The sequence below is a fragment of the Psammomys obesus genome, unplaced genomic scaffold (assembly GCF_907164565.1).
Source record: "Psammomys obesus unplaced genomic scaffold, mPsaObe1.curated_primary_1811, whole genome shotgun sequence".
NCBI lineage: Eukaryota > Metazoa > Chordata > Mammalia > Rodentia > Muridae > Psammomys > Psammomys obesus.
The window spans coordinates 2,080,956-2,108,314 of NW_026585698.1; the positions used below are offsets into that span (position 1 = coordinate 2,080,956).

The window sequence follows — 27,359 nt, forward strand, 5'->3', positions numbered from 1 at the left end:
TCAGGTTTTCTCATTTTATTTGAACAAAATATTTATTTTTTGCACATAGTGAATAAGAGGTAATCATTAGCATGAAAAAGAGAAAGATTTTCAACATTATGCATAAGGAAAGCAAAATTACAAATACCAGCCTACACACATAGAGATCTTTAATGTTTATGCTGACGCATCTGAGTGCTTATCAGTGTGCAGTAAAAAAGAAAACAAAAAAGGCAGCTTAAGAATTCTCCAGTGTTTCCAAGAAAGCACTTTTTAAAATGTATGTACACAGAGAACCTTTATCATCCTGTAAAATAAACGCAGCACTTCAGAATAAGGAAGACTGGCAGACATGGAGTCGGACCATCTTTAACCTGCTGAGCTTCACCTCTTGGCTACAGTTCCTGTTCCTGCTCTCTGTCCTATTTGGCTTACATCTCAGGCTGTTCTGCAGACGCCTGTGATTCCGGAGATTCAAATCGCTGGTGAAAATTTGTCCTCTGTTTCCTCAGTTTTTCGGGTGCTTTTCTCCACAGGATGATCTCCTAGGGGAAATTGCAGGATACAAACAGAGTTCTCTATTGTGTCTTAGGTTTCACCATGAAAATACCGGCTGCAGCTTCAATTTGGAGCTGTAAAACAATCTCTGTTCCTCTGTACTGCCCCTTTCCTGACTGACTCCTTTCCTTCCCCCTCATTCCTGTTCAAAGCCACCAAAATCTAACCCAGCACAAAGTCCTAGCTGTCAAATCTGTGGATCCCCTTCCTCCAACCAAGGTCAAGCCCTTGTCATGGCCTTAGAGCACTGAACCTACTTCCTGGGAATCAGCTTTTGTTGTGAAATCCACTTCCAATTCATCCTCATGTCACTGCCATGTTACTTGTATTTATCTGTACACTTATCGTGTCTCTGTGTGTCTCATGTCCCACAGCATACATGTGAAGCTGAAGGAGAACTTCTGGGAGTTGGGTCTCTCCTTCTACCCTGGGGTTCTGGGGCATGAACTCAGGTCTTCTGGCTTGGCAGCAAGCTCCTTTATTCCATGTGACATCTTACTAGACCCCACATTATTTGTTTTATAAATATTGCTTGTATGATAATTTGATAGTTCCTAGCACCTCCAGGATAAATCTTCAAACATCCAAGGCCCGCCAAACCTTAAGCTAGTTAAGAAATTATTTCCCTTCCCTCTCTAAATGCCTCCCCCAAACTGATGCATGCCAAATAAACTGGCCCTACCTCTTACCAACACCAACTTCCAATCCCTCTGTTGTTGTCTCTCTAAATCCTACCTTAACCAGTCAATCCCAAATCTTTCCTCCTCTAAATTCCTGCTTCAAGACATGACTAGCTGGGCTTTTTATTTGTTTAGATTTACTTATTGTTTTCTGTATGAGTGTTTGGCCTGCGCGTAGGTACATGCATTGTGTGTATCTGGTGCCTAGGGAGGCCATATGAGCCACAATCTGGGTGCTAGAAACTAAACCTTGGTTCTCTGCAAGTGCAGCAAGTATTCTTAACCGATGAGTCGCTTCTCCATCCTGTTATTTAGTTCTTTTTTTTTTTTTTTTATGTTTAATGCAGCTTTATTCGTAATAGCCAGAAACCGGAAACAACCTATAACATCATCCTTTATTTAGTTCTTATGAGATGAGATCTTGCTATGTAGGTCAGCCTGGTCTCAAACTTTGTGATCCTCCTGCCTCATGGTGGTTTATGCCTAGCCAGCACAAAATAATTACTAACTTGGCTATGAAACACTTGATTGGTCCTGTTATTAATCCACTTCACACTGTAGAAGATCATTCTAATTATAGTCTTATTCAAGATGCCCCAAAGGCTATTTAATTCTCAAATGATAAAGTTTTATATTACAGTTAACAAATGGTATCGGAACTGGGTATTAAAAAAGCTTTAACTATTTTTTTATATAACCATTTATTTTTTTTTTCTTTTTTTTTTTTTATTTTATTTTATTTTTCTTTTTAGTTACATTTTGTTAACTCTGTGTCCCAGCTGTATCCCGCTCCCTCATTCCCTCCCCAACCCCACACTCCCTCCCTGGTCTCCTCCCTGCCCCTTTCCAAGTCCACTGATAGGGGAGGACCTCCTCCCCTTTCATCTGACCCTGTTTTATCAGGTATCTTCAGGGCTGGCTGCAAAGTCCTCCTCTGTGGCCTAACAGACTGCTCCTCCCCTGGGGTGGGGGTCAAACAGCCTGCCCTTGAGATCCTATTAGAAATAGTCCGTGTTCCCCTTACTTTGGAAAACTACTTGGTTACTGAGCTACCACAGGCCACATCCGAGCAGAAGTTCTAGGTTATATCCATAGATGGTCCTTGGTTGAGTGTCAGTCTCAGAAAAGACCCTGTGCCCAGATATATTTGGTCCTTGTGGAGCTCCTATCCTTTCTATATCATACTAACTTCCCTTCTTTCATATGATTCCCTGCACTCTGCCGAGGGTTTGGTTATGAGTCTTAGTGTCTGCTTTGAAACACTGCTAGGTAGAGTCTTTCAGATGCCTTTTGTGATAGACTCCTGTCATAAGTTCAATGCACATCCCATTTGTCTTTCTAAATGAGGATTAATCACCTTCGCCTGTGTCCACTTTCTTGATTATCTTCTTTAGGTGTGTAGATTTCATTATGTTTATCATGTCTTGTAGGTCTATATAAGCGAGTATATACCAAGTTTGTCTTTCTCCTTCTGGGATACTTCACTCAGAATGATCTTTTCTAGATCCCACCACTTGCCTGCAAATTTCATGATTTCTTCCTTTTTGATTGCTGAGTAGTATTCCATTGTGTAAAAATACCACAGTTTCTGTATCCATTCCTCCGTTGATTATATAACCATTTATTAGGATAAAATGACAACCTCAAAAATCTACCAGCTACAGACATTAGAATAATTGATAGCTGGGCATGGGGACATACGTACTTCATGCCTACAATCTCAGCAAGAGGTGCAGGCAAGAGGATTGAGAATTTGAGGTAAGCTAGGGCTATACTGCAAGACCTTGTCTCAAAAAACTAGAAAAATTAAAACAACCAAGGGTTAAGGATGTAGTTCAGCCTTTGAGTACCAGCCTAGCCTGAAGGAGCCCTGGATTGGTCGGGGACACAATAATGGAGGTGGTTTTAGGAAGGGGTCTCCATTTGATAATAGAAACACACTGGCCTAGGCGGTGGTGGCCCATGCCTCTAATCCCAGCACTCAAGAAGCAGAGGCAGGCAGAGCTCCGTGGGTTCAAGGATAGCCTGGTCTACAGAGGGAGCTCCAGGACAGCCAGGAAAAAACAGAGGAAGGGAGGAAGGAAGGAAGGGAGAAAGGAAAGGAAGGAAAAAAGGAAGGTAGGAAGGTGGAAAGGATGGAAAGAAAAATACTCAAGATACTCTTAAATGCTGGGGCTGGTGATGCACGCTGTGGTAGAAGAACTAAATATTCAAGGTTTTCCTGGGATAAATGTAAGGCCAGCCTGGGCAACTTAGTAGGACCTCTCTCAAACCAGAAGGAAAAAAGGAAGGAGTGTGGGGGGCATGGTGGAGGGTTTACCTTGTATGCCCAAGGCCCTAGGTTCCATCCCAGAACCACCAAAAACAAACAAACAAAAAAGGTATGATAAAAAAAAAAAGTACCTAAATGTATCTGAAAAACTAATCACAGTGGTGATAAAATTGTTGCTGGTTTTTAGCCATTCTCTGTTTTTTTATTGCCTGATCCCATAAATAGCAGGTTTTAATTTGGGGGTAAAAAAAAAAAAAAAAAAAAAAAAAAAGCTTGTTTAGGAGAAAAATAAAAGGGCTGACAAAGTCTAACTCATCTCTAGTGTGGAATGGCTGGAAAGATCTCTTACAATGCTTTCTGTAATAACCAGGTTCCCATTCACACTCGAACCCCACTTGCTCAGCTCAACAAGCTCTCCAGGTGTTGTCACATCTTCCCCAGAGCAGAAGCCCTACCTGCTGCTTGAAGTACCGTCGGTCTTCCTCATCAACAAGCACGAGGTTCAAAAAGTACCTTACTGAAAACTTCTTGTTCACGTCTCTCATTGTGGGAGTTGGGTCATACCCTGCTAGGAATAGTCTTATCGGAATAGATTCTCCTGAAAGAAAAGCAATTTCTATTTAACTCTCAAGTAATTAACATAATCATGTAAAACTTAGGACTAAGCAGTCGTAGGCACCAGTGTTTTGGTTCCACCCAAGATGCAGCACCTGAAACGAGCAGTATCTAGTCTGTCACGGCCAACATCTGGGGACCGACAACTCCTTCTTGGGGGACAGTTCTACACATTTGCAACACCACCAGATGCCAGCAGCAGACAGCACAACATCAAATGTCTCTCAGGGAGTTGACCCTAGTTGAGAACCACTGCCCTAGAGCAACCTGGGTCAGGCCAAGAATCCTTAGATTGTGGGACTTATCCACTGTTTCAAGTTCTCATCTGTGAAATGGGCATTAACAATGACATACACTTTCTAGGGAAATTGTAAGGACTATGTTGGGAGTTAAACTAAATAAAGAAATTAGTTCCAGCCGGTAAGTGTTGTACAGAAGCATTTGCATTTCTGCTTTAGAATCTTACCATAATTTCATCAATGTATATAATGTCTACAAAGTATATTACTAATTCACCCAAAGGGGGGAAAAAGTACAGAATGATGCCCAGGGGCTGGTAAACAGCTCAGTTGGTGAAGTGCTTTAATGCAGATTTGAGCTCAATTCCCTGGAAAGAGCCAGGCCTGATGGCACGCACTTTTAATTCCAGCACTGGGAAACCAGAGATAGGTGGATCCTAAGGCTCCCTAACTAACTTGCAGCAGGCCCCAGGGTCCCAATGAGAGACCCTGTCTCAAAAACCAAGCATTATTTACATTAAGCATGGACATCTTACCAGGGACAACACCACTGAAGAAAATGTCTCTCCCTCCCCAGCAGCCATTACCTGCCTATAGATCCTGATGAAAAAGAGCAAGGCCTCGTGAACCCCTCCCCAAAGGCACCTTAATACTGATGAGACATCTGTCTGTCCCCAATTATTCAACTTTTGTCTGTAGGGATTCCTGAGACAGTTTCACACCATTGTCCAAACTGACTTTGAATTCACAGCAATCATCCTGCTTTGGCAACCTAAGGGCTGTAGAGATGCCTCAATGTTTTAAGAGCACTGGCTGCTTTTTCAGAGGATCCAGGTTTGATTCCCAGCACCCACAGCAGCTCACAACAGTCTGTAACTCCAGCTCCAAGGGATCTGATGCCCTCCTCCTCTGACCTCCACACATACATGCAAGCAAACATGCATACACATAAAAAATAAATTTAAAAAATGTATTTTGGTAAATGAAGCCAGGTGCAGTGGTATACATTTGTAATCTCAGCACTTGAGAGGCAGAGGCAGGAGGATCACTACCAGTTATCTCAAGGCCAGCTGGGTCGACAGAGAAAGTTACAGGCCAAGCAAGGAGGTACAGTAAGACTTATATCAAATAGAAAATAAAAGATGAATGAAATTGATTTACCTTTTACTGGTGCACCATCCATTATTTCATACTTAGCGATTGTTTCTGTTTCTGTTGTGGTGCTGGGTCCTAGTATAACAGAAATGACATTGATTTGAATACTCCCAGAGGTAAAATCTGTCCTGTTTTTAGCTAGATTACTTCAGTGCTGCTTTATGTTCTGTTGGTCATTCTTTTCTAATTTTTTTCCACTCTTAAACTTATCACTCAACTGTGTGCTTCAGTCTCCCCACAAGTACACGCAGTTCAGAGTCAGCCTCACATAGCTCCTGCCATCATTTCCACTATATGCTAAAAGAGAAAGTAGCAACACACAGCACAACTAACCACTACATGAAGGTTTTCTCTGAAATTTCCAAAGTGTCTTCCCAGAGAGTTAATTTTATTTTATTTATTTTTTTTTTTTTGAGAGTTAATTTTAACATAAAGAAAACATCAAGCTGAACTAGTACAAAACTTTGGTATTAACTCCCTGTACATCTTAACTCAGAAATCTAAAAAATGAAGTAACTGCAAGTTAAAATATATATATATATATATATGGCTAAGGATGCAGCTGAGCAGTAGAGCATTTGCCATGCGTGTGGTTGTTTGTTTTGTTGAGAATGGGTCTGGCTAGGATCCTCTTTTTCAGCCTCCTTATAGTCTCAGCACTTGGAAACTGAAGCAAGAGAAGATAGAGCTAGCACCTTGTCTTATCTTTTTTGTTTGTTTGTTTGTTTTTGTTTTGAGATAAGGTTTCTCTGTATGGCTTTGGCTGTCCTAGACTCACTTTGTAGACCAGGCTGGCCTCGTAACTCATAGACAAGGGCCTGCCTCTGCTTCCCTAGTGTTGGGATTAAAGGCATGTGCCACCATGCCCGGCTGTCACACCTTGTCTTTAAAAGAAAAAAAAAAAAAAAATCAGGTGTTTATTACAAACTTACTTTAAGAATCAAGTTGGTCTCAATGCCTGGGTCCAAGAGAGTCCCTGGCTTCAGCCTATAGGAGCTTGCTATTATATTCAGCTCAAGAACTGTTATTTAAAGGAACTGAATTACAGAAAAATATTAGATAGCAAAGCTAATATCCAGTGTGATTCCACATTTATGTTAACTTTCTAAGATTTCAACAAGGGATTTTAATTTTACTTAGAGCTTTTTCTTCAACTTACCAATTCCTGTGATCTCCTTCTTGATCAGTTGTAACTCCATGTGTTGTATTTTTATTCTTACTAATAAGAAGTAAATTTTTCCAACAATCACATCCTTTAAATGATACCTATTTGAAAAGAATGTGTCACATACTAATCATCAGTTTCAAATAAAGAAAAAAATGGAAACAAGTCAAAAAGGTTAACAGATTACAATAACTATCTCAAAATACCATTCAGACTGTTTACATTCTTCAATGTCCTTTCTTAAACTGTATTAATCAGTTCATTATGAAAATACAAAATCAAACTTTTACTTGACCATCAAATATACCTGAGGAACTAATTAGCCCAATTGTCTCACTTTAAAAGTTGGTTTTCAGAGTATTCAAACACTTAATAGAAAATTAAAGTCCTATGCTTGATGTTTATTTAACAGAATATTAATATGTTTTTCAATACTAATGCCCCTACCTTAGAGCTTAGCATTATTAGTGTTGAACAGAGCAGGTAACCCATCATTAGCTAAAAAGGAGGAGATCCAGGGGATACACTTAGGGGTTAAGTTTGCTGCACTGGATTTACTAACTAAACCATGAAGTAATAAACTTGAGAATCCCTACAATACTCAGGAGTATTTTTTGCTTCCTCCCAGAACTAGATATCAACATAAGAACTATATTTCAACACAAGAGACCATGCACTGATTAAGACAGAAACTTGAAGGGAGGCTTCAGTGATAGCCTTTTAGTTTCCACACTGCCTGGTAATTTTATGGACAGTGTCAAAGGCATGTTTGGCAGTTTCAGTGATGTAAACTTGGAAGTGACATAATAAGACAAAATCTACTCAACTTTATGCTCTATTTGTTATTCTCAAGTAAGCTTATTTTTAATACATTGGTAAATTTTAGTATACTGATAGAAAGTCAAGGTTACTTCCAATACTTTAAAACTGCTATTACAAACTGTTTTGTGTATTAGGTAATGCAAGTTAATTGCTAGTTCATCAACTCATAGTCATGTCAGACACTAGTCTAATTTATCACAGGAGTATACACACTAGGGTTAACAGGCAGATATGATTATATATAGATAGGTAAAGTCTTCAGAAACCTCAAAGACCTACAGAATATGACATTTCAAAATATCTTTATTATTTTAAAGATTCTTTGACAATGAGACAGGTCATCTCCTGGCAGCACCCAGCCTACCTCAATAAGATGAAGAGTATCAAAGAACCTTCAGATAGAGATGGCTTCAAATATGGCAAACAAGCCACCCAGGCAAAAAGAAAATGCCCTCGTTTCACGACAGACAGAATTCTGCCGAAAATAGGCAAGCTTAAATGCAGGACAACTCAACTGCCAAACTCTGACAAGACAGAGTAAGCAAGTCCTAAATAGTTCCTGCTTCACATATATGTCTGTCAAATATACTGAGCCAGAAGGCTGAAGATGATGCTCCAACATTATAGAGAGTTATGGGTGACTGTTCAGGAAGCAAGCTGTCAATTTTCTAATTTTCGGAAGCTGCTAACATGCACTTCCTGTTTACTCTAATTTTATTCCTTCACAAGTCTCTGGTGGTGTTAAAGACCAAATAGTTAGAGGTCCACAATTAAGTTTAAGTTGTTTAGAATTTAAGAAAATGTTTTCATATAGGTAATACCAATAAGGATAAAAGTTAATTTAGGTATAAAACTCTAAACTTGTCAAGATAGGATAATCAAATACTTTCTCCTAAGTTGCTAAATACACATAGACTAGATATTGCACATATAAATCTTACCTAATAGTTTTCATAACTTTTATAATTATTATTGTATTGAAAGAAAAGGAGCCTTTTATTGGACTTAAAAGGGGGAAATGTTGGCGACTGTTCTTATGGAATATATACAATTTACATTGTAAATTGTTCGTTCACATGCTGATTTCTCTACCCCCACTATCCGGTTTCAATCCAGGCACTGCATTGTGATGTTTATTCTAAGCATCACCTGTTTCAAGTTTGTGTAAACATGCCACCATTTTTTTCTCAGTATTTTCAATAAAACCAGCCAATGCTGAGCAATGAGAGAATAGGATGGGACATCCTGGTCCAGAGGGGAGGAGAAAAAAGTGAGTGGGAGGAGTAGGAGCAGAGATTGGCAGGAGAGGACTTGGAACCATGAGGAGAGATGAACCGGACCTATGATATGACTAAAAGCAAGTATAATGTGGGAAATTTGAATGGGAGGAAACTATGCAGGAGGTTTAGGACGGAGTAACTATTGCCCAGTTGTACTCTAGGTTAATAAAATAAACCCTAGTCTCTGTGTGGTGATTTGGATGTACAGCCACTGTTTAACGAAAAAGATTCTATTGCTCACTATATTATTCATATACCTTGGCATCTTCACATCTTCCATAATACAATTTTAAAAGGCATTAAAGAAGAGAAGAAGTAGTAGGATATACCCTTAACCCCAGCACTCTAAAAAAGAGGCAGGTGGATTTCTATGAGTTCGAGGTCAGCCTTGTCTCCACAGTGAGTTCCAGGATAGCCAGGGCTACATAGTAAGACCTGGTCTCAAAAAACTCAGCACCACCACCACCAATAACAACAAAGGCATTATACAATAAATAAGATGAGAGCATTTTCTAAAAGTACAATATATAAAAGCATGTATACCACACCTTTGGTACACTTCTGGGAAGACGCACAAGAAGACATTCATTAATAGTGGTGTGGTGGTCATCGTTTTCCCCTTTCACTTTTAGATACTCTAAATTTCCAGCAGTGTGCATGTATTCCCTAAGTGGTCAGAACACAAGCCTGCAATCTCTCCTGCTCTATGCTGCCTGTCAGGTACTCTGGTCACAGGGATGCAAAAGTGACCACTCGGGTACTCACTTTGACTTATTATATTCAAACTCTATGTGCAGACAGTCTTCAATGCCCACTTCCATCTTAATGGAGTTGTTGACATCAGGATAGGTAGCAAGCTGGTGAACAATAAGATCGTACTCTTTCACTAAGTCTGTCAGTCTTCTCACAACTGTCACCTTAAGAAAATACCTACAAAGTTAATGAGGAGAGATGAATCATTTATGTTAAACTCAGGTGCTTTAATAAGCAAATGTCAACCAACAACTCAGTCTTCTCCTTGCTGAGACTCCTACCTGTCAAATTACTCCATCTGTTTATGCACAAAGAACTCTAATTTGGGGGTGCTTTAATTCTAGGAAGTGACCCCAAGGCCCTCACAGGCTAAGCATGTACTCTACCTATGCTACACTGCTGGCTTCCCAATATTTTCTTTTGCTTTTGTTTTTTTTCTTTTAATGCCTCCAACGTGAAAAAAATACAAAATTTAACTTTACAAATAAATATTTGTAAATGACCTTGGGGGACTACCGTCAGCCTGCTTAGGGAGTCTCCATATCACTGTTCTGATGGTTTTGTTTTTTCAGACCTTCCATTACTTAGCTTTTGTGCTGCCAAGCACAATCCGAAATGAGTAACCCCACATTAAACAGAAAAATTTTTAAGGCTCTAAAAATAAAGCCTCTTGGACCTGCTGCCCTGAAATCCAAATATTTAACTACCCTGGTCTTGGAGGCATCCAAGGCCTCCTACATAAAGATTTAAAGGAAAAAAACAGTAGATTGAAAATTTAGAAAATGGGTAGCCAGGCCAACCAGACAGCTCAGCAGGCCCAAGCATTTGCTGCCACACCTGACAACCTTCGCTCAACTCCTGGAACCTTATGGTGGAAAGGCAGAAGCAAATGAAGTTGTCCTCTGACTTCGCTGTGTGCACAGGGGCATGCAGGTGCCCACACACAAAATAAGTGGAGAAACAAAGGCTAAAGAAAACTGGAATCCTCCTTCAGTTCTGCCCTCTGTTTGTGTAACCCTGACCACTCAGCCTCTGGGCTATTATCTCTTAACCATATGCTGAATGAGGTTCATCATGAAACTAAACATTTGAAGCAACTAATAATGATAAGTCATACAAGGGAATTGTAAAACTGAGACATCTTTGAATCCATAATGTTAACTGCCATGATTATTTCAAATCATTTCCAGTCAGGTGAAACAAAGTATGTAACAAAATATTTTAATTGAACTCTTCCGTTCCAGAACTGTAATTACAAGTTTATATAAGATGTCGGCAGTACACAGGTTTCTGGTTCTGATTCTGTTACGGTTTCTAATGTACATCCATACCTCAGGCGGACATTGGCACCGGTGTATGACTCATATGGCTTTTCAACTTGCATAAATTCAAAATCATAACTTCTGCTCTGGGTCAGTTCTCCGGGTAAGGCTAGTTCTTTCACTAGGTTCACAAATTCATGAGTATTACTCTTGTCATTGAAAAGTTCTAAGAAATTTAAAACAGCAAAAAGACCAATTATATTTAATATCCAGTTCAATAAAACCCAAGCTTCTATTGCTTAAACAAATAATTTTTTACCAAAAATATTAGCCAACTATGCTTCTACTTTAATATTCTATGATCTCAATTTTATTCCCTCATTACACCCACTTGGACATAAATAACCTCCAGTCTGGCACAGGGACAACTTCTGATAGACATGTCCTCATTCCTTTCATGTAGCTGACACATTCAGCAGTTGCTCAAACATTTTCCCTTTAAGAATAATTCTATTTTGTGTTATTAGTTACTTTCATAAAACTACAATGCATAAAAAAATAAAACCAACTACCAATTAATTAGATATGTAAATATCCACCATTCCAGCTTTGGTTCTTTAAAAACATACAGTAAATATTAGCTGGATTTTAAACCTAGCTACGGAGAGAGTCTTAGTAAGACATACTTTCTTTCCTGACTCTTCAGCATCAAAAGATGTGTATGTAGATTTGCTTTCTGCCAACTCAAAACTGTCTCCAAAATTCTCACATGGACATGTATACAATCTGATTTAGGTCAAGAAGAAAGTACTCCTTTCCTTTTATGTGCGATTTTCTGGTTAGGGGGGAATCTGGCTACAGGTGGAGACTAGCTCAGGAGACAAATGACATGGGAAATTAGAAAATAAAAGGTAAGAGGTGGAGGTGGTGATTGTGAGTAAGGCTGATGAGAAATGAAGGCAGATGGGAGACAGTATGATCATTTTCAAGGCTGGTGGTTTACATAACTTCTTCAGTTTTCAATAGTAGAGCCTAAAAACAAAGGCAGATGAGTCGCACATCGCTAAATGCAACTGAGATGCGCGGCTACTACAGCAGGTCCTCTTTCATTATGTTTCTTCAGCTTCTTCTTTCCACAAAGCTCAGCTCCAATTCAATTATCTAACTGCCAATCCAACCCTCTTCAGTCAAAGGAGAAAAGTAATACTATTTTAAAACTCACCAATTTGACCTACAAATTCAATTCTAATTCCTTGATGCTCTAGCCTCTTTCCAGGCTGCTTAAAGGCTAGGTTTACCTGCCAAAACATGAAATTGTAAGAGATGTTAACAGTCCTTCGAGTGCGCCTATCAGATTCCTTCCAGATGAATGTTATATGTAAGTACTTCAGGCACTCATTCATGAGGTGTGAAAGGCAGTGAGTGACCTTGCAGCATCAGGGAGGGGAACTCACAGGCAGTCACTAAGGAACCCATTACTTGCACAAAGAAAGAAAGCATTTACTTTATTAAGAAGGAATCTCTTGTATATAGAGAAATATAAAAAGGCGCAAAGATAAAGGAAGTCTTCAACTACCCATATGTGATTACTGGCCACATAATGAAACAATTCTAAGACTAATATCATTTTAATACGAAACAATCACTAATTTCAAGAATTAACCTAAAAGACAATTTTCAGTTTTGTTTTTTTTATAACCAAGAACAATATGCTTGCTATAACCTCTCGCCTTAAAAACAATGCTCATTAAACCAGACATAGTGGCTCATCTCTATAATCCAGCAGTTGGAAGGCTGAGACAGGATGATGGGTTTGAAGCCAACCAGGGCTACCTACTGAGTTTGAGGCCAGTATAAGACCAGCCTCTAAAAAGAAACAAACAAGCAAAAAAGTTAAGGCGACACTGATTACCCTAAGTTTATAATTCATGCTACAATGCATAATGTCTTAAGATTTAAATTACTTTTAGGTGTTACCTTGCATGACCCCATTTATCCATATGTTAGTGCTAAGAATTGAGCCCAGGGCCATGTTCATGCTAACCAAGTGTTCTTCCACTGAGCTAACTCCCCAGTCCTGGCTTTTGATTTGCACCATCTCAAAACCTTAGATCAATGTACCTGCCAAGTGGAAACACTTAACTTAAATGTTTAAGACAGGGTCCCTAACCCAGGCTGGCCTCAAGCTTTCTATAGAGCCAAGGATGACTGTGAGCTTATGATTCTCCTGTCTCTGTTGCCAATTGCTGGGATTCCAGCATGTGCCACCATGTCCCACTTATGTGGTGCTGTGGACAAAGCATGTTTTGTGCATGCGAGCACTCTACCGACTGAGCTACAAATAGCCTCAGCCCCAAACTTAGAAATTTAGTCTGAAAAAAAAAAAAAAAAAAAGAATATGCAACCTATCAACTGTAGAACTTTCAATCTTTTCTATATTGAGAAAATATGCCAGCTGGGCAGTGGTGGCACATGCATTTAAACCTAGTACTCAGGAGGCAGAGACAGAAGGAGCTCTGAGTTCAAGATCAGCCTGTTCTACAGAGGGACTTCCAGGAAAGCCAGGGCTACACAGAGAAATCATGTTTCCAAAAGACAAAAAGCAAACGAGAGAGAGAGAGAGGGGGAGAGAGAGACAGAGAGAGACTATGCCATGGGATTAATAGATTAACACAGAGCTGTTTCCTCCTTCCTACACTGAACAGGATTTAGAAGATGGGAAAACAGACACTTCTTGGCCTCAGTCTAACAGGAGAGAGATGCAGAAGACAGGAGTCTGGCTGTTGACTGTAGGACACTGTTACCTATGCTGGTGGTAGCATTAATTGGATTTGGGACAGCAGGGTATTGTGGGAAAAGTCACTTGACAGTGGCACAACAACCTTGTGGCTTGAATAAGTCTGTGGAGGCCCTTATTCTCGCTGGCCACCACCACAACCCCCATCTGCTCTGTCCATGTAGTGACCTCATGGAGTGTGTGGAGGTTAGATGCTCCAACAAGCGCACACCCATCTCCAAGTCTGACTCTCCTGCCTCAGCCTCTGGAATGCAAGTATAAACCATACCTAGACCCTCCTTTGTATTTTCCAATCTCTGTTTTGGTTTTTATAGTAAGCAAATAATCCTGCCAAAAGTCAGAAAACATAATTTCTCATTTTTCTGTAATAATCTATATTCACTCTGGAAAAAAAAAAAAAGAAAACTATTTTTAAAAGACAAAGATTTAAATAAGCCACACATACAACAAAAATTTTAGGTTCATGCCAGGTATGTTAGCACCCAAATTCAATTTCAGAACTTGAGAGGCTGAGACAAAAGAATCAAGAATTCACGCCTATCCTGGATTGTATAACAAGTTGTAGGCCACTCCACGCTACAAATATACACTGTCTCAAAAGTAAATAAACTTTAGAAAAAAACTATGTTTGTGGACTGGGGTTGGTTTAAACTAATTATAACTAAAGTTTTTAAGAATAACAGTCAAATATTAAAAAAATTTAAAAAAGGAATACTGGTCAATAATGTCCCTTAATTTTGTTTTGTCTAATATTCCTACAATTTCACTCTAAGTATATATATTTTAGCAAGAACACTACAAAAATGAAGTTGTGTCTTTCTCAGTGTCTCCGTATTAGGAAGCATATAATGTCTGCTTTTGTTTGTTTGAGAAAAGTGTCATGTAGCCCAAGTTAGTCTTGAGTACCCTATAAATCCAAGGGTGACAGAGTTTTAATTTTTAAAGGTATCTGCACAAGGGCACCAAGAAATGCAACAGAGAAACAATTGTCTTTTCAGTGCGTGATGCGGGGACAAATGGGTATTAACATCCAAAAGAACAAGACTGTTTCAGAGACTGACACTCCACCAGGGACCATGCATGGATGTAACCTAGAACCTCTGCTCGGATGTGGCCCGTGGTAGCTCAGTGACCAATTGGTTTCCCTAGTAAGGGGAACAGGGACTGTTTCTAACAGGAACTCAATGGCAGGCTCTTTGGCCTCCCCCCCACCCCTCAAGGGAGGAGCAATCCTGTTAGGCCACTGGCACTGCTGCCAGTCCTGAAGATACCTGATAAAACAGGGTGAGATGAAAGGGGAGGAGGTCCTCCCCTATCAGTGGACTTGGAAAGGGGCAGGGAGGAGGAGATGAGGGGGGGAAGGGGGTTTGTGAGGGAATGAGGGAGGGGGATACAGCTGGGATACAGAGTTAATAAAATGTAACTAATAATAAAAATAAAAAATAAAAAAAGAACAAGACTGAAAGACTACCTCACACCTAACAGAGATTTACTCAAAATGAAAAATAACCTCAGTAAGTACAATACCAAAATCCTTAGTACAAACACAAATATAGCTTCATGACCTTCACTTAGGCTGTGGTTTCTCAAAAGCACAAGTAAAAAAATAAAATTAAAAAAAATAAACAAACTGGATTTTATCAAAATTTAAAATTTTAAGCTGGGTGTGGTGGGGCATGGCTGTAATCCCAGCACTCAGGTAGAGGCAGGCATATATCTGAGTATAAGGTTAGCCCAGTGTACAAAGCGAGTCCAGGACAGCCAAGGATACATAGGGAAACCCTATCTCAAAAAACAAAATAGTAATAAAAATTAATTAGTTAATTGTGAAGCTGGCATAGTAGTGTACACCTATAAACACAACACTTAGGAGGTGGAGCCAGGATCAGCAAGTTTAAGGTCAGCCTCAGCTATAGAGTCCCTGTCTTGTAAAATAAAAAAAGGAAATTCAAAACCATAACATTTCACACTAAGACGTGCTATTACAACATGCTATTGACAACATGCTCAATAATGCAGTCATCAAAGGACAAATATTATGCAACTACTTATACAAAATAGCTAAAGCAGATAAAGCAACAAGAGGCAGATTAGAGGTCAGTAGAGAGAGAGAGCAGTAACCACTAATAGAATATAAAGCTTCTGTTCAGGGTGAGATAAAATCTTTGAAAATACATTGTGATTAAGATTAAAATACAAAAGTAATACCACTAGGCTGTTTAATTAAAATGATAAATTAACGATGGCAAGACAATTTATTAAGTTAAGGGCGCTTGTCACCAAAATCGCTGACTTGAGTTTCATCCCTAGAACCTAACATGATGGTAGGAAAGAACCAACTTTCACGGGCTGTCCTATGACCTGTATTCACATGCTCTGGCATGCACTCTCCCCCAACCCCACAGAAATGTTTTTAAAAATTTTAACATGGAAAATGCCTTTAAATCTTTGTTACCTATATTTTCAACAATACATCAATTACAAAAACTTAAATAGGCACATTTTTTCTGTTAGAAGTCAGAATAACAAACATAATAATCATTATTAATAACCTTACAATGAGTTACTACTAATCTGAAGACCATGGAGGACTTCAGAATACCCAGGAATAATATATCTGGAAAGCAAAACAAATGCGTTTTATAAACAAGGACAAGAAGAGATCTTTCTTGAATGGAGCTAAAATATCTTTAAATTTAAAATACAGTTGAAGAGAATGAGGTCGTGTACTTGCTATCAGAGCCTCGAAAAGACAATTCAGTGAAAGGAACCACATTCAAAGGCCACAGTGTGATTCCACTTATATGCAATGTCCAGAACAGCAAAAAAAAAAAAAAAAAAAAAAAAAAAAGTAGATCTGTAGATGAGGGCTTTGCAGGTAGTGGATCCTGTTTCTGTGCAAAGGAATAAATGTTCTCAAGTGAATGGTGAGGGTTGCAGGACTCTGCAAACATAGTAAGCAACAATGAACTAGATTAGGGCCAATTTTATGGTGTATGTACAACTTAATTAGAATATTCAAAAGGAATGAAGAGGTGCATGCCACAGATAAGCCACAAGAACGGAAGAAGCCAGAATAGACTATATGACCTTTGCTTTAAGACAAAGGTGACATTGTAGCCAATGAGAGAAAGGATGATGTGTTCAATATATGTCCAGGGTTAATTATAGATCCAAGTGTGGGGCACATTTGACTTCTACAACACCATAAGCAAAATCAGCTCTAAATGAACTAAGGACCAGGACAGGACATGTAATGTAAAAAGTAGGTGAAAGAAAACGGAGTAACTTTGTATCCTGGCTGTAGCTAGAAAATGTCCAAACTAGATCTGACTGAACAAAAAGAAAACATCAAACAATTGCCAATGAGAAGACAGAAATAAAAAACTGAGTGGAGGGGCTGGAGAAATGGCTCAAAGGTTAAGAGCACTGGCTGTTCTTACAGAGGCCTTGAGTTCAATTCTTAGTAACTACACGGTGGCTCATAACTATCTATGAGATCTGGTACCCTCTTCTGGCTTGCAGACAAACATGCAGGCAGAATACTGCATACATAATAAATCTTTAAAAAAAAAAAAAAAGACTAAACAGAAAGTCAAGTCAAAAGAAAATATAGGGAATTAAAAAAAAATCAAAAACAACTTAAGCATGTTGTCAAATATCTTTAATCCAAACACTCTGGAGGTAGAGGCAGACGTAGGCATATTTCTATGAGTAGGATGATAGCCTGGTCTACACACTACTGAGTTCCATCCAGTTTTTTTTTTTTCTTTAAAGAAAAGAAAAGAAAAAATAAAGAACAACTCTAAACCAAATAAATCAGACCGTTTTTCCTCTTTAGATAGGCTCTCATGTAGCTCAGACTAGCTCAAACTCAAAATCCCAAAGGCTAGGATTATAGCATACCATACCAAGCCATAAAAGATTCTCATCAAAAACATGGGAAAAAAAGAGGCCAGGAGATGGCTCAGCAGGTAAAAGTGCTTGCCATACAAGCTCCATAACCCATGTAGGAAAGGAACCCACATAAAAAAGCCAGATGTGGCTCATATCTGTGAACCCAGCCCCAGCACTCTAACAGCAGGATGGAAGGTGGAAACTGGAAAATCAGGTAAACCTTCACATATGTTGACAGTGGCAAAAATAATCTGAATCCCTGAATCTAAATGAAGAAGGAGCGAACGAAATCCAGAAAAGCTGTCCTTTGACCTCCACAAGTTTTCTGCATACCCACATTCTCACATTCACACACAAATCAAGGAAAAAGAAATCTTAAATATATAAAAAGTCCTACACACCAATAAGAAAGTCAATTAAGCCAGGCAGTAGAGGTGCACACTTTTAATCCTAGCACTTGGGAAGCAGAGGCAGGTGAATTTCTGTAAATTCTGCTCTACAGAAAAGGACAGTCAAGGCTGCACAATGTCAATTTTGCAAACTGAGCAAAACTTGAAACCAGTCAAGACAGTCTTTAGTAGGTGAATAGAAGAAATAAATATGCTGGTATCCATACAAAAGACACACACACATGTTTTGAGACAGCCTCCTTCTGTAGCTCAGGCTAGCCTGGAAATCACTATGTATGTAGCCTAGGGTAGCCTCAAGCTTGAAGCAACCACCAGCCTTGTAGGCATTCCAAATGCTGAGAAGTATAGACATGAGCCATGGCCAGCACAAAAGAGTATTTAATATTAAAAACAAATGTGCTACCAAGTCACAAAAAGATACTGAGGAACATCAAATAGACATAGAAACTAATCTACATCATGCATGATTCCAACTGCAAGGCATTCTGAAAAGGTAAATCATAAAGAGTAAAAAGCTCAGCAGTGGCCTCCAGTGAGGCAGGAACAGGGGAAGCAGAGGGGCCACTGAGGAGGACTAAGCCGTTCGGCAGGGGATTCAAACAACCGAGTCAGAACACTGTGTCTGTCAAAGCCCATGCAACATATAACATCAAGAGTGAACCCTAACTAAAGCTGTGAACCAATCTGGTTCATCAGTTCTTTTCTTTATTTAAGATAGGATCTTATGTAGCCCAGGTTAGCCTTGAGCTCCCTCTGTAGCTGAAGATAACCCTAACCTCCCCATCTACTGCCCAAGCACTGGGATTACAGACACATACCACGAAATCTAGCTTTGGTCCATTAATTTTTAAAAAAATCTACTAAACTAAATTGGGCATAGTGGTTCATGCATTCAATTGCAGAGCTCAGGAGGCTGAGGCGGAAGACTAAATCACTGTAGTCTAAGGTCAGCCTGGGTTACAGGACTCTACCTCAACATATAGTAAAAACAGGCAAAGTTATATATGAGGCCTGGTGAAGAGGCAATATAAAGAATTTGGATTTTACCCACTTTTTTCTAAAACTCTAAAACTGCTCTAAAACAATTAAGGGTTAGCCAGGTCCGACAGTGCGCCCCTGCAATCCCAGTATGTCACAGGTGGAAGCAGGAGAAGGACAAGTTTAATACAGGGAGTTTGAGGCCAGCTGGGCTAATGAGACAAGAAGAAAGGACGAGAAGTTTACACATTATTGAGTGAAGAAAAGACAACAGAAACAGATGTCTTAAATGTATCTAGCCATATAGACACATTCCAAAAGAGCTGAGGCCTCCCCCAGCATGAGGAGAAAGCAAATGAGACACAATGACAGCACAGAAGAGCAAGCTACAAAGAGTCAGAAAGAAGCCTTCGTATGCCACACCAGAAAACTGCTCCACACTCTCCAAAGCTCTAGACTAAAGAGGAATCTCTCCAAAGCTTACAACATAGCCACCAGCAAAAAATACTCATGAAATTCAGACTCTGCCACTAAAATCCTTCCATGGAAGGAATCTTCTGTTGCGTTTCTAATCATCAAGGATTTTAGTTGACCTTCAGAAAAAAATTCTATTTCTAATATAACCATTCAAATTTAGTTACAGTACAGACTATTTTGGTAACTAATTCAAGTATCCTAAAATTAGGTAACTCTGCCAAACAAAAGTTTACCTTTCCTGAAACAGATTCTCCATCGTAAAAGAGATAGTGTTTTTCTACTTTGCCATCTTCAGTTTTCATTTCTGCCATTTTCCTGGTTTCCCCATCGTTAAGGGCAACATCAATCTCACAAATGGGACCAAAAAAGCCTCCAAGGAAACTCTGAAATAAGATAGAAATGCTTATGATTATCATGTTTAATAGTCACTACATTTCGAAATTCAAACTTAATTACTTTTAACATAAAGACAAGCAGTTACTAATCTATAAGTTAACCAGAAATAAAAAAGTATCAAGTTCTAAATCAAGATACATCAAAACTCAACGGAGGGGCTTGCCTCCCACACATGCACCCAATCCCCAGCACGCCACAAAGCAAAGCGCCAACCCCACTGAGCACAGTTAACCCTGAGGTTAACTTACAATTTGGAGAATAGATCATGTTACAATTTTTACCACCAAAGTGAGAAAAAACTTGAATATGCTATAACTTCAACCATTCCCACAGGTAACTTACATAACAATCAAATACTAACTTATCCAAAATGTCGGAACCCAATTCCTGACAACCAAGTTTGAAAAGCCTCGTCTTATTATAATGAGATGAGGCTCTTCATCAGAGAAAAACTTGCAGTCAGAACTACCCCCTTCAGGCCCCAGTGGCTAATTACTACCATCAAGTCTCTGCTTCATCAGGGCTGGACAGAATGTGTCACACCACTTAAGACTTTTGAGTAAACCTGAAATTAACATCAGGCGCTAGTCAAATCCTATAAATATTCCCAAAGAAAACATACAAGCTCTGTTCCTTGAGATGCCTGCTTCCCACTGGCAAAGCACACGAGCTGGCAATGAAGAGTGAGGAGACACCCATAATGCTCTGACACCCAGATACAGCCATGGAGTGCTGCGGTCACCACCAGCCAATGTCCTAGTCTCTAAGATGTGAGATACAGCTGCCCATCAAGCTGGCCTACGCCCTTTCTTGTGTGTGTGCTCTCACATGGGGTCCTTCTGTGTTGCTCAATTTGGTCTCTACCTAGAAAGCTCGAGCAGTCCTGACTGAGGACTGCCTTCCAAGCCTCTTCCACGGGCACACCTCTTCACACCAGCATCTATATCCCCGTTCCTGCTCTGTTCTGCACAAAAACCAAAGTGATCTTTAAAAAACACTCATCTGATAATCATGTTAAGTAAAGCACTCTCAAAATGACAAACCTCACAAAACTCTCCTATATAGAATCTATATTTAACTACAGTGTACATATGCAAACATACACACACACACACACACACACACACACCAAAAGCAGACGGGAAGTACTTAGGAGGCGGATGTGACTGGCAAGGAAGGGAGGGGAATGATGACAAGGGAGAGTTCACAAATTAAATATAAGCAAAGTACAATGACGTAAGTATAAAAATGTCCTTATGGAGCTGGCACATGCCTGAAATGTGCACTCTAGGAGGTAGAGGCAGACAGATCTCTGTGAGTTCAAGGCCAGCCTAGTCTACAAGTGGGTTCCAAGACAGCCAGGACTACATAGAGAAACCCTGTCTCGCAAAAACAAACAAACAAAAATGCCATAATGGGAGCTGGAGTGAAGACCCGAGTTCAGATCCCCAACACCCATTTGAGGGAAAAAAAAAAAAAAAAACCCTGACTGTGAGTGTGACTGCTTGTGTCCGTAACCCTAACAATGGAGACACACACACCTGAGCAAACCGCTGGAGAACCTAAAGACTGGAACTACTTCAGAAAGCAGTCTGGGTCAGAGAAAAGCTTATTGACCGAATGTGCCTGGAACCAAGACTGAGGAGCTGAGCACAATCCCAAGGATCCCTATGACAGAAGGAAAAAACCAATGCCCAAAACTTGTCCTTTGACCTCCACATGCAGTGTGGCATGCGCGAGCACTCATACACAATAAATGATGGCAAATATTTCTTTAATTTAAAAAAAAATATAGTCTGGCAACTGGCCATGTTGGTGAATGAATATAATCTCAGCACCCAGAAGCAGAAGCAGGAGGCTTCCCATAAGTTCAAGTGAGTTCCAGGACAGCCTAGGCTACAGAATAAGACCTTGTCAAGAAACAGAAACAAGCAAACAACAAAGGCCCTAAGAAGCTACAGAGAGCTCAGGTCCTAATATATGTATTATCTATAAGGAATAGACAGATTGGTGTTGTTGTTGAGACAGGGTCTCACCATATAGCCCAGACTGGCCTCAGAAATCACAGGGACCCACCTGTTCCACCTCTTGAGTGCTGGTAATAACAACAATCACTACCATGCCCAACCCAGATGCTTATAATAATATATTATCTGAGGGCTTCATGTTCACTCTGTGGAGCTCTATTCATACAACTTTTTCTTTTCATGTGCTTTATTGTGTATAAATAAGTGTTTAGCCTCCATAGAAGTCTGTGTACCACGTGCATGCCTAGTGCCCACAGAGTGACAAGAAGGCCTCAGATCCCGTGGGACCACAGTTACATAAACACTTGTTAGCATCATGTGAGTGCTGGGAGTTGAACTTGGTTCTCTGGAAGAGCTCTTAACCACTGAGCCACTGCTTCTGCCCCAATACGTAAAATCTTTATAGGTAATGTTGACTTCAAATATGTTATTTTAAACACACTCACCATATAGTCTCTGGCCAGGTGTGGTGGCTCAGACCTTTAATCCCAGCACTCAGGGAAGCAGAGACAGGTGGATCACTGTGAGTTAGAGGCCAGCCTGGTCTACAAAGTGAATCTAGGACATCCAGGGCTACACAAAGAAACCCTATCTCGAAAACAAATGTATATATTCTCTGATGTGGCTTACAGATAGACCTACCAGCTCTCCAGATATAACCTTAAATGCTGGAAGCGATTCGTGCAGAAGTTCATTAGATTTGCCCGTCTTCCCCTTGTTCTAGAGCCAGGCAAAATACTCTAACTTGACTCACCTTTGACGACTGACTCATCTCTGAAAGGGCTGTACCTGACACCCTAGAGTAAACTGGATTCCCCGAGCCTTGGTCTCACGTTAAGGAAGTATATGACTCTCTCTGAGCTGAGAACAGACAGTTTATCCTTTGCTCATCACTGAAAACAAGAGTCTAAAAGCAGCTTACGGCATTTTACGAAAGGCTCTCAAATACCTGTGGAGTGCTAATTTTCAATACACACATACAGTTCTGATAATAGAAAATAAGTGACTACACACAAGAAAATGAACTGAAATCTGTAACTGCTAGTGAAACAGCCCTTCCTCAGAAAATCAGATCAGTGAGGTAGCAAAGTTTAAGTCTGGAACTCATTAAGCGTCAGCTCTGTCCTAGGGTGGAGAGATAATGACAATAAACAATATAAGGAAGCTCCTAAGGTTATGTAGGTCAAGGGTGACACCATGACCTAATTGTTTTCACTACTCCTATATTAACAGAGACCATTTCTTTTTCTGTTTTCAAAATTCTTCTTTTACTTCTATCTTTATTTTTATTGTATGAATGTTGTGGCTGCATGTATGTTGGTCTGCCATGTGTGTCTGGTCCCTGGATTAGATCCTCTGAAACAGGAGCCACAGGTGGCTGTAAGCCACTGGATGAGAGCTGGGAATCGAACCCAGGTCTTCTGAAAGGCAGCAGCCTTGCTCTTACTCCAGCCCCAACAAAAGGGACACTTTTCAAATAACTAGAAACCAGTACTTTGATATGCTCCACAAACACATAAAGCAATTTTCTTTCTGCAATGATATATTTTAATCATTTTAGCAACATTACAAACACTACATTTAGCCATAAAATTAATTTCCATAAGAAAGCTTGTAATTAGTTACATATTCAGAAAGGAGCTAACGCTGGGCACGTGAGCACTCCCAGCTGTGAGGAGTTGCTATAGGGCCTGTGCTTCTTTTCCAGCACTGTGCTGGAACACCCTCTCTGCCCACTTTCCCCCAGGTTGAGACTGGGTCTAAGTTGCCCAGGCTGACCTTAAATTTGAGATCTCTCTTGTCTAAGCTCTCAAGCAATACTCAATACTGTACCCTGGTTACCTTATATGCCAAGTCTTTTTTTTTTAAAGATTTATTTACTATTTATACAGTATTCTGCCTGCATGTATGCCTACCAGATCTCAATATAGATGGTTGTGAGCCATCATGCGGTTGCTGGGAATAGAACTCAGGACCTTTGGAAGAACACCCAGTGCTCTTAACCTCTAAGCTATCTCTCCAACCCCATATGCCAAGTCTGAAAAGTCAAAACTTTTAAAAGCAGTACAATCTGAGACAGTATATCTCCTCCAAAAAATTATATGTGCAGCTCAAAAATGATTACCTGATATTTAGTAATTATCCACTCTATACAACTCACTGAGGCAGCAAAAGAGGAAGGTGACAGCAGAAAGAAAAACTGACAAGAGTGGGGAAAGACAATACATTCAATAGCTGCCTTTTTAAAAGGGAAACTAAGTCAGACACTTTAAACAAGGGCATCTGGCAGTGACAACAATAAGTGACTCCCCTTCCGCCTTATTAATGTCAACAGTATTAGCTCATGTTAACAAAAGGGACGGAGAGAAACTAAAATTAATTTTCTCCTCTAATTGGATACTCCCCAAAGCAACTTAAAGGAGAATTAAGACTTGGAAACTATGAAAGTTGTTTTACATATAAAATGAAATATGGCGACCTTTTTATCTACACATATTTTCTATGTAACATGCAGAATGGTCATTCCAATTTGAAATTTGACATCTAAAGATGTAAGTTAAATACTATTTTAACAAAATTAAATTGCCACTAAAGCTGCCAAAACACACAAGTAGACACTGTTCTGCAATATAGTGCAATAATAGGGCAAAAGGATGGCTCGGTGGGTAAGAGCACTGGCTGTTAGAGGACCCGGGTTCAATTCCAAACATCCACATGGCAGCTCCTAACAGTCCACAACCACAGTTCCAGAAGATCTGAGGCCTTCCAGGGGCCCTTTCAGGCACCCAAAAGCACATGGTGCCAAAACATATATTATTGACCATTACTATCTAGCAAAATTACACGTGGATACATAAAAATGTAACAAACTTTTTGGCCACCACTTAAGAAAATTAAGTCTCAACGGAAAGGAAAAAAACAGTCAAAATATACATGAAAAAAAATTTCAGTTAGAAAAAAAGAAACGAAGTTCGGGGGAAACCAAAGCTTCCACAATGTATTCAGTGAGCCCACACACAATGAAACAGCAAATTCTCACACATAATGTGTGTCCATATCAAGGTTTTAAAGCTTTACAATTTCATTTGATTGAACCAATACCATGAAAATAAAAATAAATTACTCTTGAACATAACTAGAAAGACTAATTTAACCAAAAAGTTTAAAAAGCTGTTTAAGTTTTCTTCTCAAATTATAAGCAACGAAAAATGGGTTCCCTAACACCCAAATAATTCCTTCTTAGTTATTTACTGCGATTGTAATGTCCACCTTAAACTAATGTATCTAAACAAATGGTTAACTCTCCTTGGTCTGTAAGCTGCAAGGGAGCAGGCAGTTTGCCTGTTTATCTGTTCCCGGACTCACCCAAAATACGCGTTTAAGAAAAACGCTCCCAGAATGAACTCCCCCTCCCCTAACCCCTAATCGTGAAAATAGACCTGGCTGGCTTGGCTAAGCTAAAAGTCCCAAGCAGTGTCTTGACTGGTGCGTTTAGCAGGTAGTTTAAGGGCAGCGCACAGTACAAGCTAACTAGCAGGACCTCCTATCTGAAGAAGACCGCGGGTTCGTAGTTAAACACTACCGTCCCCAACAGGGCTTTCCATTAACTGTGGTTAAGTGCTCTGATTTCCATCCCTCCCTGGGCTCCCAAGACACTACAACATCCCAAAGCGCTAAGTTGTAGAAACCGCTTCGGGAAGGAAGTGAAACCAAGCGCTTAAATCGGTATCTGGAGATAAATGAGGGTCTGGATTCCGACCACCCTCTTTTCTTCTCCCCTCTCTTATTCTACAAGTGCCAAAAGCCTCCTCCCGGGTCATGAAATCGCAGAAGGTCCCCACATCCAGCTTAGAGAAAATAAGCGGACTTTATCGAGCTCGGGACGAGGAAGGCGAGCAGGTCTGGCCGGAGTCCGGAATTTAGGGTTCGGGCACCAGCTGCCCCCCACTACCTTGGAGGGCGAGGTCGCCGGGCTCCGGCTGGGCGGGCTGCGGGTGCCCAGCCACGGGCCCCACAGCCGGTCGAGGAAGGCGGGCAGAGGCTCCGACATGGTCAGGGCAGTGCCGCCGGCCGCAGGTGCTCAGGCCTGGCCGGGAGCGGGCAGCCGTCAGGCCTCACCGCCCCGCGCCCCTTCCCTGCAGGCTCGGCGCCGCGCCCGCCGTTGGGCTCCCGCCGCGCGCACCGGGGCCCCGCGGGAGGCACGGGCCTCGCAGGCCGCCGCGCACTCACCATTGTCACCGCCGCCGGGTCCCCCCGCTTCCCTCGGCTTTCCCTCAGGAGCACTCCCAGCCCGGGTGCCTGCGCCCCGCCGCCCGTCACGTGACCGCAGGCCACCAGCCGCACGTGACCACTCCTTTTCCTCTTCTCCCTCCCCCGCCCTGGCCCCGCCCCCTGTAGGCCCCGCCCCCAGGGAGGCCGTTTAAAGGCGAGGCTCCTCTGCCCCGCCCTTCGGCTGAGGGCGTGGCCACCGTGGTCTGGTGGGAGGGGTCGAAAAAACCAGTCTCCCAGTCCTTCAACCCTATTGCTGTCACGGGAAGAGCACTGCGCTGTGGAACTCCGCCCCGGGCACACCCATTTCCTCTTGCCCAGGGAAGTTTGAGGGGTTCGGGAAGAGCCAAGGGATTGTGCAGGACTTGCGTCTTCGCAGGCTTGCTGCCTTTCCGACCTGATCTCACCTGAAGCGGTTTCCCGCCTCAACCCTGAGAATTGTTGGTTTTATCACCTCAGAAGAGACCAATAGGGAGAAAAACTAATTGTAGAGTACATCCTTTGCAGTCCAGGGATAGCTCGTGACCCAGATCTCCAAACTCCAGAGGCAGGACTCACAAATAGGTTCCGCCCTCCTCCCGGGTAACAGCCCTTTCCTAAAAGTTTCGCAAGAGTGCAAAACTCGCCTCTTCAACAACACTGTAGTGGAGGCCTGGAAGACCTGAGGATGGATGAAACACTACAAAGACTTCCTAGCTGAACCTTTCATTCAAATTTGAGGGGACCGGGAAAATCATCGCCCCATCATAACAAAACAACTTGGGAAGCAGTGTCAAGTCTGCGAGTCTAAAACGTTTAAAGGTTAAAATGAGACTATGATCTCTAATCGCGTCAGAATTCAAATACTGGAAATGAGTCTTTTGTTTTGTATTGTTTTTGAGACTGGATCTCATGTAGACTAGGCTGGCCTCAAGTGGATGGTGAACTTAAATTTCTGGTCCAGCCTCTTCCTCCAAAATGCCTTCCCAATGCAGGGATTGCAGGAGTCACATCCGGTTTTATGCATTGCTGCAGGTGGAACATGCATAGAGGGGAAGGAACTCTCTAGCCTAAAATGATATTATTTGAAAGCACAGCTTAAAGATGTCTGTTCCAGGAAGCTTTGGAACAGATGGATGTTTGTGTCTCTGTTTATTGTCGAGACAAGGCCTCACTAAGTGTCTCAGGCTTGTCTGGAGTATGCTATGGAGCCCGGGCTGTCAAGAAACACATCTGTCCGACGTTAGTCTTCCCAGTACTGGGGGATTACCTGTCTGTGTTGCCACTGGCCAGGAGATTTACAAAAAAAAAAAAAAAAAAAAAAAAAAAAAAAAAAAAAAAAAAAAAAA

At 40.9% G+C, this 27,359-nt stretch overlaps 1 protein-coding gene across 2 annotated transcripts; it reads right to left on the reverse strand.

Moving 5' to 3' along the window:
- Vps26a (VPS26 retromer complex component A) lies at window positions 1–26,093 on the reverse strand. Of its 2 annotated transcripts, XM_055598999.1 has the most exons (9): window positions 25,993–26,093; window positions 19,573–19,722; window positions 12,003–12,078; window positions 10,850–11,006; window positions 9,531–9,695; window positions 6,658–6,764; window positions 5,505–5,573; window positions 3,945–4,087; window positions 1–524 (listed from the first exon to the last, which is right to left on the reverse strand). In XM_055598999.1, the coding sequence occupies exons 1-9, from the start codon at window positions 25,993–25,995 to the stop codon at window positions 411–413; spliced, it is 984 nt and encodes a 327-aa protein (XP_055454974.1). In that variant the 5' UTR covers window positions 25,996–26,093; the 3' UTR covers window positions 1–410. The 2 variants fall into 2 exon arrangements, with proteins under 2 accessions (XP_055454974.1, XP_055454975.1); XM_055599000.1 differs by lacking the exons at window positions 12,003–12,078; window positions 25,993–26,093 and having other exon boundaries at window positions 19,573–19,649.
- Window positions 26,094–27,359: the final 1,266 nt, after the last annotated feature.

Bases quoted from the DNA above. Each gene is read 5' to 3' on its own strand.
- Vps26a (XM_055598999.1), bottom strand. The intron at 11,007-12,002 runs GTGAGTTTTAAA...TAAATTTCTTAG, and splicing joins TGAATTTGTAGGTCAAATTG to AACTTTTCAATGACAAGAGT. The intron at 5,574-6,657 runs GTAAGTTGAAGA...CTGTTATACTAG, and splicing joins GAAGGAGATCACAGGAATTG to GACCCAGCACCACAACAGAA.